Genomic DNA, 16,833 nt, shown 5'->3' on the forward strand with positions numbered 1-16,833 from the left:
GCTCCCACAGTGAGTGAAGCAGCATTTGGAATGTGATGAGAGCTGAATGAAACAATATCCTTCGGACGAACAGATGTTTACAATTTATCTGCTCTCAGTCCTCCTCGCAGGAGACAAACAGTGTACACAGTCTTGCTCCCAGAAAGGGACGGAGACGTGAGCTCTGCCTCCTCTCAGAGAGCTGTCACTCCCATCACTACTCTCACAGCTGCGGTCTTGTTTTGCAGACAGTCAAGGTCTCCAAGCTGTTTGGTAGCTGTGTGTCCCGAGAGATAAAGCCAGGTCTTTCTAATGACTGCAACATGTTACCAGTGAGGTATTGGTGGAACATTTCTTGGCAGGTACATCATCCTGATGCTCTCTTAGACAGCAGCGTGAGGTTATTTCTGTTCGTCTGTACTGTGGGAATCGGGACTTGTATTCAACAGCATGTCAGCATGTGTCATTTACATACTGTTGGACACAGTGTGGGGCTATTCGGACCCCATCTACGTCTTTTGAGTGTTGATTAAAAAACTATTGTGGACATTGTCGTATTGTTGAGAGCTGAGTAAAAACCTTCACCGCAGGAGCTTGTCGGGAGATTTTATCTGAGGCATTTTGGCACAACACAAGTGCACATTTCTCCGAATTATGTTACTGGGAGCTCTGGCTGTTTGTGGAAAGCAAAAATGCACCACAACAACATATTTTGGACATGACCTAAACTAAGAACATTTTGGGAGGAGGTATTTGAGCAACCCAGTCATGGGCAGTGACTTGGGGCATCAGCCACTGACGAAAAAAGCCGTCTTTGAATGTTGGCATGATAACTGGGGCGTCGGTGGCTTAGTGGTAGAGCAGGCGCCCCATGTACAAGGCTGTTGCCGCAGCGGCCCGGGTTCGAGTCCAGGCTGTGGCCCTTTGCTGCGTGTCCTTTTCTCTCTCTCTCTCTCTCTCTCTCTCTCTCTCCCTTCACGCTTGAGCTGTCCTATCCATTAAAGGCTAAAACTCCCAAAAAATATCTTAAAAATAAAATAAAAATGTTGGAATGATAACAGGGCTCAGCAGTGGTGGGACAAAGGCCATAAAAGTCTCAGTGGGGTTGCTGGGCCAGGTGGTGGATGGGTACAATGAACACCAACCTTCACCTGGGAGAGTGGTGTTAGCGCCCCGTAAGATTATAAAGCCAAACCCTGTTCTTTTTGCCTAAACCCAACCACGTGCGTTAGTTGTTGGAGGAAAACAAATGTCAATTTGCATTGCTGTACTGACATAGTGCATTTATTTTGAAAGAGACTGTATGTAAACAGTAAATTTCCTGTGAAAACAGAAGTGTATTTTGAAAACAGACGATGCATGTAACAGGCAGAACTGGACACTGCATCCCAGAACGTCAGCAAACAACGCACCCAGGGTATGTTTCACGTCGTATGTGGACGTAAAAGGTCCTTGACCAAACGTCGATATGTGACGAGGTCGGAGTGAGAATGTGTTGATGAGGCCCTTAAAGTGTTTCACCAAAATATCACAAACAATCCAAGGGTGGCACTGCAGGGAGTAACACTGGAAGGCACTGCTGAAGGAGCTTAAGAGTATCTTTTACAAATATTGATTACAGCAGCATTTGAATGCATCACAATGAAGTAGTTAGAACCTGATACCTCCTACATACAATATGGACAGAGATGGTGTGATGCAGCAAAGCAGGACTCACACACAGAGAACAAATCAGAGATTCAGTCTGGATTTTAAATGTTTCTTTTAGATACATTACAGGGCTGTGCTGCTGAGTGCAGACAGTGAAAAAATGTGCAAATATTTCAGTCCATGTTGCAAAACCCTTAAAACATTTAAAATCAAGACTCAAGTCTGTTTTTTGTTCTCTATGTGAGAGTCCTCCATTGCTGCAATACTTTCTCACTGACTACTCCACCAGAGAAGAAGACAAAGGACTGTTTTTAAAGGGACAGTTCACCCCAAAATATACATTTTTCCTCTTACCTGTAGTGTTGCTTGTTGTGGTGGGAGTTGCCTTCTCTTGAATATAATGGAACTAGATGGCACTCAGTTTGTGGTGCTCAAAGCTTGAAATAAATACATTTGAAAAACTCAACAGCAATGTCTCTTTCCAGAAATCATGACCTGGTTACTCAAGATAATCCACAGACCTTGTTGTGAGCAGTTTCATGGAGGAATTATATGGAGGAAAAATATGTATGTTTGATTTTGGGGTGAACTGTCCCTTTAGAGACTATAGATAATATGGTGGAAATATTTTGCTGTTTTAAATATACAGATTAAAGGTTACTACGATCATCATGGAGATGTTTGTGCTGTTTTTTTGCTTCTAAAATCTGGTCAGAATTATTATTATGTGTAAACTTCAGCAGTCTTCTATGAGGGGAAAAAATAACTGGACAAGACATCAAAGCCACTTCACACAACAAAATTAATTCAAATATTATATGAAACATTTTTATTAATAATCATAAAACGCAGGGGGGAAAAACATGAATTCCATTTGTTTCATTATAACATCTTAGGATAAAAGCACCAACACCGAACAGTAACAATTCATGAAAACCCAGGGCTTTTTGGAAAGTAGGTTTGCCGTTATTGCACCTCAAACCTGCCCTGGCTTCACCGATCAGAGATCACTGTACACATACTGCAGGTCACACGTGTCCTGTGTGTGGGGAGACTCCCCCAAACAGAGGACAGTGAACCTCTTTCTTTTGGAGACACAAATCTAGACAGAGGCATTTGTGAGATGAGGAAGATGCTGAAAGTTGTAGCCATTTCACAGCTTCTGGACTCGTAAAGCTTCATAAAGCTGGATTCCACTGGAGACGCCCAGGTGTATGTGACAGCGAGAATCTGAGACTTTTTAATTTGACCTCACTTGCTGAAAGGTGGTCTGGGTCCTGAGTTGGGTTAGAAAGGGACTTCATGATGTCACAGGATGGTGAATAAATCTGTGACATGCAGTAGTTTTAAGAAAATTGTTTACATCGTTTCAAGCCATCTGGGAAGTTCCTGAGTTAAGACCTTTGGCAGGATTTAGAGTAAACGGCCTCGACTGCAAAGCTCTCACAGATTATTAATAATGTACCAGGATGGACGTTGACGGAGAACTGCATAGAAGCTTTGATTCAAATCACGCTCGTACGCCAAAGGACTTGAATAACAGCACCTCATCCCTTTGACTGATTACATAAGTAGCTACAAAACTGGTTGAAATCTGCAATGATTGTTAATGTTTTGTCATTCCCATGAGCTATTCTCACTGACACATACACACAGCACAGCAACTCCAGGTTAGAGAAATTTCCGTAGGTTAAACCGGACCATCAGAAAGCCGCCAGGCAAGCTCGTGTTGAAGATTATTAAACCATAAAACCCTGCAGCACAACAGGAGAAGAGTAGTATTTATCAATAGCTGCAATTTCCTTGTTTTAAGTGAAGGATAGCACCGTGCTGTCTGTCTGACTAGTAGTATTAAAAACCGACAGGAATCTGAAGACACCATTAAAAGCATAACATGTAACTGCAATTGTATCAAACACCAAGAATAAGAAAATCAAAACAGCATCAACAATAATTACAAAAGACCTCTCAGTGCTGGTAACAAATAGACTATAGTCTCTAATTATGATCTAAAATGACTTTTCTTCTTTTCACGTGAACACTCACAGGTGAGACACACATGTGTGAGTGCACAGGACAGGAGTTTACAATAAAGCTTTGATTATTAGTCTAATCTTCCCTTAAGATATGCACCGGCAAGTAGGAAAAAGCACACACACACACACAAACTGAGCTTACGTGTATTCCCACTATCTGAGAAAAAAAGGAAGCTTGGCTGCTCTCACTCCCGTCAAAAGTGATGCACACACACATCCTAACACAAGAGCTCTACGTCAGCGTGTCTCTGCAGTGACACGATACGCTCACATTACAAGGTAGGGCCTTGTCTGTGAGACAGCTAAAGACAGACAGTGTGTGTAAGAGGTTGACACGTAGTTCTGTATGCACCAGTGAAGATTTTTGTTTGTAAGATCTGAATTGCCATTGTTTGGAACAGAAGCACCATTTTTTCCTGCAGGATCTGGGTTGGTACAAAATAAAAATAAACAAAAGAAAACATCTGATAAAAGTGAAGACAGTTCTAGTGCTGGAATCTGTTCAACCCACAGCACCGTTGTCTGTCTGTGTTAAAATACACACAGCTTTGTGGTGTGTCACAAGGATCCAGGTGCTGTTGTGCCGCCATGTTGTTAGGCACCATCTGTTAAGGTCCTGTGGTGGCAATGCTTCACTCTCCTTGGCTTCAAGTCTCCTGTTTAACAGGTTGAGTTAAGGTCACAATGCCAGCGCCTCTATTCACTTATATATATATACTTATATATATATATATATATACTCATATATATAGACTGTATAGATACATATTTTATATACCTTTCTGTTTATGATGGAGAGACATACAAGGAAAAACAAAAACTTATATACAAAAACAGTGTGTCTTGTTCACTAACAGATAAGCAGCCGACTTCTGTTTTAAACCGCGGCGTGAGAAACAGAGTTCCTCACACCTCTGAGCCAGCTGTTGCAGAGTAGTTTTATCGAAGGGTGGTGCCCACAGTTGTACACGAGGCATTCAGAGAACCAGACAATAGCATATTAAATATGAGAAAGGAAACGCCAGAAAATGGCTTTTACAAATGTCCCTGTGTACAGCACCAAGTATTCCATTTGTTTGTGATGTTTTCACGACAGAATAAATAAGATCAGGTACAGTCCAAAGTTAGCACCATTGTTTTCAGACTGTGAGTCAAGTACACACGCTATTGCATTCTACAATGTCAACACATTTCAGGATTAAAAAACAAAAGAGAAAAACAAATACCAAGGCAAATGGAGACACTGACAGCATAAATATAATAATCTAAATTATACACAACTATACAGTTGGAGAATGAATCACATTCACAGTACAGACATTGTTTACAAAAAAACAAATTACACAATTAAAAAAAAAAATAGAAAACAAAAAGGTGTGAAGAGAGTCCAGTAGTTTGTTGTGGTTATGGTTCATTGATTTCTCAGTGTGTGAGGAGGAGTTGCATGCATGAGTGTGTGCGTGTGTTTGTACTGACTGTATGCAGTGTAGTCCCACATACATGTGTCCACTTTGTATTTGCTTACACCTGCGTGTCCCGACAGCAGACATAAATACGTTTAGTTTAAGAAGAGTTAAAAATTCCTGCTGTAAAGGGTATTTCGGCTGCGTTCCCACATGGTAGTGTGATTTAGCAAAATGACGGAAGAAGGAAATGTTAATAAATACACAAAGCGGCTGACAATGTCGACATAGCACCATCTCATTATGAATTTCATGGGGTCCTTTGAACAAATGAAATTGCACTCGGCTCGGCGTCATTGGCACCTGCTGAAATGTTGCTGATTCACCGTATTCTCAAATTAGTCTGAAATCAGATCATTGTTGTGTTCAGACTTTAAAACACACTGATGTTCTTCAGTTCATTTAGAGAACGTTAAATCCGCCTGATTATTGTCACAAAACACTGAAAATATCATTTTTGACATAAACAAAGAACCTTAACTGATATGTTTAATATCTGATATTAGAAAAACTATATTCATCACTTATAATGTGACTTTAACTGGTTTTGCTCCAGTTAAAAAGACACAACCAGAACCATTTTCTGATTGTGGTACCACTTTGCTTTTCAGTTAAGAGACTCAACGCATAGTTCAGATATTTTGAAGTGGGGTTGTATGAGGTACATATCCACAGTCAGCGTGTTTCACACAGTAGAAGCCAAATGATACACCCTAATTTTGGAGAAGCAGACAGGAGTACCGCCACAAAAACGAAGCAATGTATTGCTGTGGATGGGGGCAGCAGCAAAACGTACTTAAGCCGCCTAAAAAAAATCTTCATCAGTTAAAGGGCAAGCCAAAATCTCAAGGCACACCTGTATTCATATCTGTGCACAATAGCTTCTATAACCTGTGTTACCACTCTTATCACGACATAAGACAATAAATACAGAAAAAAGAAGACAAGTAGCTTTTGTGATACTGTCAACTTTTTCTTTTCTTTCGGTGGTAGGTCGTCTTTGCCGGGGCTTTGTTGTAATTTTCTTCGCACAATAAAGCGCTTTCTCCTTTTAATTGTTATCATCCCTCACACTGGCTGCCATTCAGGGCTTTTGATATATCACACACTTAAAATTACCAAACCAAACCACACCAAACCAAACCAATGAACAAACAGTGACAAATAGGTTCCCTGTGACGGTTAGGTGAGGTGAAATTAAATTAAATTAAAATTTTTTGCTAGAGTTTGCCTCTTTATTGGGGAACGGCTGTGTACAACATATTGAAATCGCTGATTAAAATTCATTCATAACTTCTTGAAAAGGCCCAGTGGAATATTGCAAAAATAATGTGAGGTTATCACAAAATCCCACGGCACACCTGGATTAGCATCACGTCACACTTGCGCGCCACAGCACACCATTTGAGAAACACTGGTGTTCACTATATTTCCACTGCTTTACCTTGTCCTCAGACGGCCCTCTTTGATGGTTAACGAAAGCTGTTGTCTCTGCTCTCTTCAAAGCCGCCACTCTCCTTTCACAAAAACACTAATTTTACCTCGCAGAACACAGGAGTTGCTGGTGACTGGTCTACCGCTGCCTCAATCAGTTAGTTTTTTTGTGTTAATGTGTGTCTTTGGTGAGTCTGAACAAACCCTTTAACACAGTGGTTCCCAACTGGTCCAGCCACGGGGTCCAGATTTGTCCTTAGTCATTAGTTCAAGGTCCGCAAACATATTCAGCATCATACTTGTGTTTGTCCATGTCGTCAAACTGGTTTGCGGTCTGTGTCAAGATGCTGTCCGTCACTCACTCACTCTACAGCAGGAAACGGCACTTCAAAATGAATGCTCTATGCTGGAAATTCATTGTACTTGAAAATAGTGTTTTTTCAAACTTGACACGTTTGCGAGTCACTGAGAACCACAATCACTCAAGCAAACTACCTGATTGATGCAGCTGTAGACCAGCAGCTTCCGAGGTCTGTGAGGTAAAATTACTGTTTTTGTCAAAAGGAATCTTTGAATAGAGCAGTGATAATGGCTTCATTTACCTGTTGGAAATGGCTGTCTGACAGCAAGGTAAAGCCATTAAAATACCCTGAATATAGTATGAACTTTCAGTGATCTTGATTTTTTTAGGTAGCTTGAAAAGTTTTGCTGCTGCCACCATCCACAGAAGTACATTGCTTAGTTTCTGTGGCAGTGCTCCTGTCTGCTTCTCCAAACTAAGGGCGTGCCGACCGACATCTACTGTAGATAATACACCGACTATGGGTAAGTAGCTCACTCAACCCCACTTAAAAAATCCAAACTATCCCTTTAACAGGAAGTAAGGCATGTTTCATTTTGTTAAACATGAAAATATTGTAAATCACCAACATGAACAATTTGAAGGGCGTCAACAAGCCGGCCAGGAATAGCACATCTTCTGCTACATGAGTAACTGTATCTTAATATCCAGTGTGAAGTTAGACCAAAATACTAAGTTCCTCATCTTGACTAATACTCTAATATGTCGCAACAAATATTGAATTTAAGAGAAGGAAGAGAGCAGAGATAAGAGAGCATACATGCAGAGAGGCGAAACTGCATGACATCCGAGCAGAGTTCAATGAACTGGTCTGTGTGTGTGTTTCGAGTGTGTAGACACATGCACTCGTATGAGGTGAAACTTTGGAGGGAACGTGACACGTGATGAGATTCAGAAAAAGGTGGACTATGTGCTTCAGTCTGTTCTTACAAGTTACATTAAATCATTCAGATTATTTTGCTAGTTGCTATAATAGTGACTAAGACAAAGAGACACACGGTCAAACTACTGAGCACCTTTAATTTAAACCAGACATCTTGATAATTAAGTTCATTCAATGCTGAGCAGCAGCCAGTACATTTTCACACTCTACACAGAAACATGACCAGTACCTATGAATTCTGCTCAAGGTGACCATAGTGGTGGTTAGTGTGTGTGTGTGTGTGTGTGTGTGTGTGTGTGTGTGTCTGTGTGTGTGTGAGTCTCAGAGATCCCAGTACAGAAGCCGGTCTTGGAGGCGGTTGGGTAGTGCAGACGTTACGAAGCACCAGTGAGTGAGGAGAGTGCCTTGGTCCACACCTGGACATTTGCATAGTTTATTTAATTTTGAGGTAGTTTTCAACAATTACCTGAAACATCAGAGAAGACAGAAAGAGATGATGAGTGTTTCTGTGGGCGACAGAGTCTAAGCAGCAATTAAGGATGCACCGATTGTGAAACTCCGGGCCAATAATGTTAAAAATAACAATTTGGCCAGTGGCAGACACCTTTGTTTTGGTAGAGACAGAACTAACTATAGAACAAGCAAACAAGCACACAAACGCACGCATGTACACACGTGTACAATCTATTTTGATTAAATAAACTGAAGAATATTTTCATCATCAATGTTACTATTATTGTTACAATAAATATAAATAACCAGTAAGAAAACAGAACATGACAGAAGAAAAGTCACTAAACTTTACAAGCTCTGTATTAATGTTCAACTACTGAGGAACAATAGAACAGGCATTTCTTAGCAGGTACAGGAGGCTCTACAGAGGCACACACATCTGCATGATCTGGCTGCTAGGTCGATAATGAGGTCATCATATGACAGCTTCTGTGAGAGTTCTGCACTGATGCTGATGACAGCAAGACCATTTCCATTCCTATTACACTGTTGAAGGCAGGTATGTGAGGCAACTGACTGTATTAATAACAGCATTACTAATCTAATTAATATTATACTTATGATTATGATTGATGATGATCATGTTGGGCTGTTTTGGTGCCCTACGCACAGTGTGATGCACGTGCTGTAGCGGCAGCACTGGAACAAATTCATCCACACAAATTTATTAAACAACCTTGAATATAAACTTTAGAGAAATCGTTAAAAAAACTTCTTTGGGGCGTCGGTGGCTTAGTGGTAGAGCAGGCGCCTCATGTACAAGGCTGTTGCCGCAGCGGCCCGGGTTTGACTCCAGCCTGTGGCCCTTTGGTGCATGTCACTCCCTCTCTCTCTCCCCCTTTCACGCTTGTCTGTCCTATCAATTAAAGGCTAAAAATGTCACGCTTGTCTGTCCTATCAATTAAAGGCTAAAAATGCCCCAAAAAATATCTTTTAAAAACAAACAAACAAAAAATTCTTCAAAAGCCTTTGTACTAAATATAATACATTAAAATTCCCTCTCTAACATCTATTTTATATTGCTGTCAGAAATTTCTCCTTCAAACAGCTGTATTTATGTAACTTTCTTGCCAAAATCTACATTTTACAAGATTACATTTGAACACAGCGTTCACAAAACACTATTTTTTACTGAAGAGAGCTTGAGCACACTATTATGTAACTCAATGCTACCTCTGTTAGCTGTTAGTTCTGTCCACCGGCTGCTAACAGCTTACATTAACTCATTAACCTGGAGCAACATCACTTTTCTTGTGCTGCTTTCGGACGCCTTTCCCAAGTATGTAAACCTTTGAACTCGGGGAAAAATAGAAAAAACTAGGGAAAAACTATATTTATAATTTTTAGTATTACATAATTAAAATTATGGTACAGATTTATCATCATGATTATTTATTTAAAATTACTACATTTAAGCACTTTTTTCCAGTCATTTCCTTGTGTGTTCGTTTTCTTTTTTAAAACTAATCTTATTGTTTTTAATTTTCTCTTTTTACTAATTTCTTGCAGTCGTTTGGGGTCATTTCTTCTGTTGTTGCTCATTGCCTTCTTCCTATGTTTTTGAAAGAAATCAAGTCAATTTGCTCAGGTTTTAAAGGGGTAACTAGCTCTTCTCCTGCCGATTTCAACATGGATTCATTGTTCACAGTGTAGCATCATCAGGGAAACAATAGGGTGTGTCCTCTCGATAGTCAGTTTACTGCATCCTTTTGTTCTGAAGGCGTCGTGGGGAAGATTTCTGTTCATCCCAAACATGTTTTCTATGGTTCATGGGACAACAGGATGCTGTTAGTCATAAGACCTGTTTTTCAGCCTGCGCAAATTGTAAGTGACACAACAGAAAAACAAAGGCCACTGCCATCGGTGATGTCATATTATTTGCTGATAGGTGAATATCAGCTGATACCAAGGTTTTGGCAGATAAACCGGTGCATCCCTAACTGCAATCAACCAATAATCCACAACATGATCCGGTCACTTTCAAAATCCATTCATCACCCAGCACAGTTTTTATACTTTGAATCTAAAACTAGCTAAAAGAATTGACTTACCTTGTTCAATCAGAACAAAAGCTTGTGGGAGCAAATGAAAAACAGGTATCCTGTGTCTCTCACTCCCTACCAGTCTCTTTCTCTCATTCTCTCCCTCTTTCCACCTTCTGATTGCCCTTCGCCCTTCCCCTCTTCATCCTTCCCCCTTCCCCTCACCCCCAAACCCTATCTAGGTCGGGAGCCAGGGAGCTGGGAGGTAGTGTAGGTACCATGCATGCCCTGAGTCCTCCACATGCTCCCGCCACCACCTGAGCTGCTGACCTGTGTTGGAGGGGGCAGCCGGGGGGAGTAGTGCACTGCGAATGGACGAGACGAGGAGGAGGTTGACAGAGAGGAAGAGGAGAGGGAAGCAGTAGCGGCGGCAGCAGCAGAGACAGAAGCAGTGGAGGCAGAGGTGGAGGAGGAGATGGAGAGGGATGACTGTGCTCTCTGGTGGTGGAGAGAGGAGTGGGACAGACGGGAGGAGTGGAGGGAGTCTGATCGAGATGATGGCGGGGCGTCAGAGTGCGTGGGTGCGGAGGAGGAGGTGCTGTGCAGGGGTGGAGGAGGGGGCAAGGTGAGCGTGGGAGGAGAGGGGCTATGCAGGACTGACTGGGTGCGGCTGTGCTGGGCCTGGGACAGGGAGTGGGGGAGAGGTGAGGACGCAGAGGCCAGGCGCGTGGAGGCTGGTTGGGGGGTGGTGTGCTGCTGGGTTTGGGAGGAGGTAGAGGAAGAGGAGGAGAGACTGAGCAGAGAGCTGAGGCCTCCAGAGGTGGGCAGCGTCACCCCAAACTGATGGGAGGACACTGTGGGAACCACGTGGTGAAATATACCTGCAAATCATACAGCAGAAATGGAGGGAGGGCGAGAAGAGTGGAGACAGAGGAGGGAGGAGAGAGCAGACAAAAGTGGCACAGAGAGCGAGAGGGAGGGGGACAAAGAGAGAAGCAAGGACTGAGCCAGGTTGTGCATAGCGCCAAGCAAGTCTTAGACAAGCACACAGAAAGCAAACAGAGTCAGTTCACTGTGACTGTAACTACAGCAAATGAGTCGGCCAATTTAGCGCTCGCACTAAAACGGTTCTTATTATAGCAAAATAGATTTCTGTGTTGGTTTCAGCTCACGAGTGAAATGACTCTGACATACAATCCAACAGATACACCCACAGAAAATGACAATATCGTCGTGTAATAGCTGTGTAAAGCATTCATGGCTTCAGTACAAATTATTGGCTCAGATTTTCCTATTTTTGTGTTTAAATGCAGCATTTTCCACGGGTGTTTCCCACTGCAGCATCAAGCAGCCAGTCCATGTCAAAGCGAGGCAGCAAAGAGAGTCAGTCAGTCAGTCAAACTGTCAGTGAGGCGGACAGAAAGACAGCAGCATTGGACCTCCACTTACCTGGTTCATTACCTCAGATTCACACTACTTTTTATCGGCTAAGACTACGACCTAGTTCTTCACTGTTAACCCATCTTCAGGTAAAACGTTACATGATCAATTTGTCTATATGATGCTCACCTCCAGCCGCTCCCCCTGCCAGCCCAGCACTGGAGAAGCTTCCCAGGGCAGAGTGTCCGTTGACAAGCCTCGGAGTCCCACTCACCGTGGATCCGCCTGTCTGGGCCCCGAACAACGATTGTAAGACTGAGGTCCCTCCAAGCGGGAACTGAGACCCCAGGTACTGTCCCACAGAGGATCCTGTGGTCGAGGAAACTGCTACAGGACTGCCCCCCACCTTCCCACTCAGAATACCCGCTCCGCTGTTGGCTGCAGCAGATATGAAGAGGTTCTGACTGGCCAGGCTACTGCTCGTCTTCAGCTCCCAGTCCCGAGGGGCCTTTTGTTTCTGGAGGGCCTGGCGTTGGTCTGAGCCGCTGCCGCCCTGGGCACCACCACCACCGCCGCCACCTCCACCCCGGGGCCCTGCCTCCTGACTGAGGAAGGGGTTGGGGTTCATGTAGCTGGACGACTCTCCGTCACTTCCTTTCCTCACCTGCTGATGCTGTTGCTTGTGGTCAGAATCTGAGTCCGTGCCCCGGCTCGACCCACCCATGCCGAACGGAGAGCCCCCCTGTCTTAGGTCAGAGTTGGGCTGCTTGGGGTCAGAGATGGGAGAAAAGGTGGATTTCCACTTGCTGGTGGAGGACAAAGAGGACGAAGAGGAGGCCTCGCTGCCTGTGCTGTTACCACTGCTGCTACCAGACTTCCTGACTAGTGGAGAAAAAATGACAGACAGGTTGGCATTAAGAGCCAGACATGCAGGATTAATGTTTTATATTGTGTGACATTTTCTTTTCTTACCTCTTTCACCATCCCCGAGTCTGCCAGGTCCATCTCTGCTCTCCAAGGATATAGTGGCAATTTTTCTTTCAATTCTAGAGACAAATAACAATAAAAATTCAGAACAAACAGCCACAAGCAGCAACAAAATTAGTTTGAATTCTATAAAAACTGCAACAGATCTAAAGCAATCAATTCTTTTATCACTAACTTCAGATTAAATACAAGTAGTAAGGTAAGGAAAAATTGTCATTGGTCACTTGGTTACAAAGAAAAAACCTAAAAAAACATCAGAAAAAAGGAAAAACATCCTGCAGCTGTAGAGGAGACCAGTTGTTTTGCAAAAAGGGCAGCTTAGCGGGTACACTGTTGTTTATCTTATCTTCATATTACAACCACTGTATTACCGCGAGCTGGAGCTGTCGGCAGGGTATCCTGAGTCCTCGTCATCAGAGCTGGGGGCCGAGGAGTAACGACCTGTGCCATTGAGCTCCAGGGGGCGCTCTCTCTTTAAGATGGGAGGCTGGTCCAGGTCAGGCCCACTGGGGCTGCGGCTTGATTGTTCTGGGGAGGAGATGGCAGAGATCTCCAGTGGCTGGTTGATGTTGTTCACCTGTCGGGACAAACAACATGCATATGACACTTAGAAATGTGTAGTGTCATTATTCTGTAGCCATTACACTGTGCATTCAACAATGACTTTGTGGTGATAACTTACAGAAAAAAACTCTCAATTATCAATTTAAACCAAAATATATAACAACATGTAACTTTACAAATATAATATCACATCGGGTTCAGGTGACTCACCATGGAGTTGATGTTGAGTGGCGATCCTGAGGAGTGGTTGTTGGAGCTGAGCCCGGGGAACGACCTCCTCTTTGGGGATCCGCTGGCGTTGACAGCCACCGTAGAGCTGCGTTTCCTTCTCCCCCGCTTACGTCCCTCTTGAGAGCCGAGGCCATGAGAGGAGTGCGATGACGAAATATGCGTGGGTGTCTGAGTGTGCTGTGTGCCGGGAGACTGGTGGTGGTGGTTTCCATGGTTACTGTGGTATCCCTGCTTGTTGCCAGTGTGATGGTGGAGGCGTGATCCTCCGGCCGTGCTGCCTCCACTGCCTGACGAAGAGGAAGACGAGGATGAAGAGGAGGAAGAAGAGAAGAAGATTCTCCTACGCAGTTCACTGTCCTGGGGCTCCGTGTCAGATTCACCTCCTTGGCGATCCTGTCCGTCTTCCGGAAGAATCCTTGGGGGTCCGTCTGCATACTGGAGCACCCCGCCAGTGCTGAGCGGTGGGCTCTGGATGGGACCTCCTCTGCCCATTGGTCCTGTCAGAGGAGTGTTGGGGTGTGGAGGAGGTGATGAAGAAGCACCATTGTGGTCTTCAGGATGGGGACCGCCATTCATCAGCCCTGAGCTGGATGAATATCCTGAACAGAGACCAAACAGTTAATGGTTAAGGATGTACAGGAAGAAGACGCAAATATAGAACATAAAACACGAAACAGTCACAATAAGCAACTGATCATTCTACGGTAATATTGATGAATATAATTTAATGGTTGATGAATAATCCTTACCATTTGTCTGACCTGCCTGAGACACAGGACTCGGAGTACTTCTCTGAAATTATGAATGCAGGCAATACAATTTAAAATCTAAATACACAGTATCAAAACATCTCAAAAGAATTATATCTCGGACTGTTAAGGTAAAACAACTTGAATTTGATCAACACAGAGTGTCTACATGTATCAGAATCTTAAACTCAATGCTTTTTAAGACCTTTTCAAGATACTTTTTAACCAAATTTAAGACTGACTTTTGGACAAATCATATTTTCTTCTTATTATTTTCTTATAAAAAACATCTGTGGGTCTGCTGGTCTTGCATCATATGTTTTTTTTAAAGTCACGTAAGTAAGTATTGAACTTTCCACAGCCTCTGAAAACTGCGGCCCTCGCTGTCAACTTTGCACTTCTTTACTGTCTAGTACTTTGCGAAAAATGTCTGCTGCTAGGTAACCATTTCTTTTCTTGTTTATTGTCTGTTTATGAAAAAAGTTCTTTCTAGGTAGTTCCTTCTAGGGGTGTAAATCTCCAGTTTAATCATGATACAACATTATATCAATTCTTTGGACAATGATACGATATGTGGCAATATTACAAAGACTGCCACGTTCCCGACACCGTTGGTTTAAGTCACTGCATCTCCCAAACAACTCGCCTGTATGCACGTTTTTTCAGCCGAACATTGTTTAAACAGAGCAGCTAATGTTACTGTAGTGAGATGTTAGCAGGATGAAAAGCCCGACCAGAGTAAATTATGTTATCCTCATTGTCTTTCTCTTGGCTGCTTGCCTGCTGCTGTTGGTCAGTGACATAGACTTTCAAAATAAAAGTCTATCCTAAAGATGATGATAAGGATCAATGTTTTCAATTTGCATCCATTACATTAGATTGTTGATCATTTAATCAATATATCAACCCCAGTTCGATGGATCGTTACATCCCTAGCTCCTACTTGGTGCATGTCTTGACACTGTATGACAGCACTGCCCTTGTGAGGTGAATGGAAAAAGTGCAAAGTTAACTTCCTTGATTAACCAGTATCAAGTAGCGGTAAGCCTTGGGCCACAATTGACCCTCGGGCCAGACTTCTGACATGCCTGCTGTAAGGCGAAGTACATATTTGGTCCTGTGCAGAGGTAGGTCTCATATAGGAATATGGTTATGAGACGGAGCTCTGTTAAGCTACATTTTGTCAACAGGTAAGATCAAGTATAAAGTAAAAAGGTAGCATGAGGTTCAGCGGTAAGTTAAAGATTTGAAACATCAGAAAAATTGATTTTAAGAAATTAAAATATGCATAAATTAAATAAGATAACATGTTTGTGGTGATTAACGTCTCACAAATCCAAATTTAAGACTAGTTACTATCAACAAAACTGAATTTAAGACATTTTCAGACTTTTTAAGGACCACAACTCTAACTTGAACATCTTACTGCGTGCACATCAATCTAATTCTTCACTAGTGCACACTTCATTTATCACATCTGCACTCAGTAGTAGCACCTTATGACAGTACCTACATTACATACAATACACTGAACACACTCACCAGTCTCTCAGCACGACTAGGCAGCACCACGCTGGCCAGTGGGATGCTGACTGGTAGTTTACTTGGGTGTACAGTGCTGAGAGGGATACTTATTGGAAGGCTCGTAATGCTGTTGTCACCCTGAACAGATGGGCTCCTCTCCTTACCACCCTATATGAGACAACAAAGCGGAAATAACAGTGAGAGAGAGCTGCAAGGAAGGTAGAAAATGTCCTGACAGATCAGCAGTGCAAGTGCATAGACTGCAAAGAGAGATAAACATTTACCCTCTCGAAGCCTTTATTCTGGGCATCAGATGCATTGGGAGAGGGGCAGTTCAGTTTGGCTCCGAGCGGAGAGTTAACGCCACCCAAATCCCTGAAAAAACAAACAGAAACAGGCAAATGTAGCTTCAACTAGTAAGCTATCTGTAGCCTTAAGGAGCAACTTCAGGACCTTGGAAATAAAATAGCTGAGCACTGGGGAAGTTTTAGTGCCAACCAACCTGTGTGTGTTCAGCCCTGGGCCTCTCAAGTGAGCAGAAGCAGTGGGGTCCTGGTTAAGGTGCCTCCGCAAGGCAATCTTGGCAGGGGAGAAGCGTGTGTAATCAGGAAGAGCGTGGGAGGAACCTTGCTGCCTCTGCCTGGCATCAGGGATGGTGGGCACAATCTCGTGGTCTGGAGAGATGGGCAGGTAGCGAGAAAGGAGCTCCCCCTTGGAGTTGGCCCGGTCGAAACACGGTGAGCTGGTGCCATTCATGGACAGCTCTGGGCTGACACCATTGAGGGCTGGGACCGAGGACAGCCCGAGCTTAGAGGAGTCCATGTCATTGGAAGAGCGTGATTCCAGGCTCTTTCTGTACGGGGAGCCGTCGCAGGGGCTGTATTTCAGGTGGAACAGCTCCTGCTGCTTTTGCCTTTTCTCCAGCTCCACAATGCTGATCTACAAACGGACACCAGGGGGAGCCATTACACCAGAAAACAGGCACTCTACAACAATACTGAAATGTCTAGGAAAATGTTTGTGACAGCAATTCATCAACTCTTCCTGAAAGCTACATTTTATTCAGTGTAGGTGACAAAGATATATCCTTTGAAAAA

General features: G+C 43.3%; 1 protein-coding gene across 3 annotated transcripts in view; it reads right to left on the minus strand.

The window, feature by feature from the left end:
- Positions 1 to 2,431: 2,431 nt before the first annotated feature.
- dot1l (DOT1-like histone H3K79 methyltransferase) overlaps positions 2,432 to 16,833 on the minus strand; it is a 31,774-nt gene continuing 17,372 nt past the window's right edge. Inside the window, exons 20-30 of one of the 3 annotated variants that reach the window (XM_050054260.1) lie at positions 16,239 to 16,675; positions 16,021 to 16,111; positions 15,755 to 15,904; positions 14,213 to 14,255; positions 13,844 to 14,062; positions 13,443 to 13,750; positions 13,040 to 13,245; positions 12,654 to 12,727; positions 11,871 to 12,563; positions 10,371 to 11,182; positions 2,432 to 8,272 (exon numbers count right to left, since the gene is read on the minus strand). In XM_050054260.1, the coding sequence (XP_049910217.1) occupies positions 10,536 to 11,182; positions 11,871 to 12,563; positions 12,654 to 12,727; positions 13,040 to 13,245; positions 13,443 to 13,750; positions 13,844 to 14,062; positions 14,213 to 14,255; positions 15,755 to 15,904; positions 16,021 to 16,111; positions 16,239 to 16,675 (2,868 nt within the window). In that variant the 3' untranslated portion in view covers positions 2,432 to 8,272; positions 10,371 to 10,535. Of the gene's footprint in view, positions 8,273 to 10,370; positions 11,183 to 11,870; positions 12,564 to 12,653; positions 12,728 to 13,039; positions 13,246 to 13,442; positions 14,063 to 14,212; positions 14,256 to 15,754; positions 15,905 to 16,020; positions 16,112 to 16,238; positions 16,676 to 16,833 lie in introns of all 3 variants that reach the window. The other 2 variants (XM_050054259.1, XM_050054262.1) reach the window with 2 other exon arrangements.

The sequence above is a fragment of the Epinephelus moara genome, chromosome 10 (genome assembly GCF_006386435.1).
Source record: "Epinephelus moara isolate mb chromosome 10, YSFRI_EMoa_1.0, whole genome shotgun sequence".
In the NCBI taxonomy this organism is placed as follows: domain Eukaryota; kingdom Metazoa; phylum Chordata; class Actinopteri; order Perciformes; family Serranidae; genus Epinephelus; species Epinephelus moara.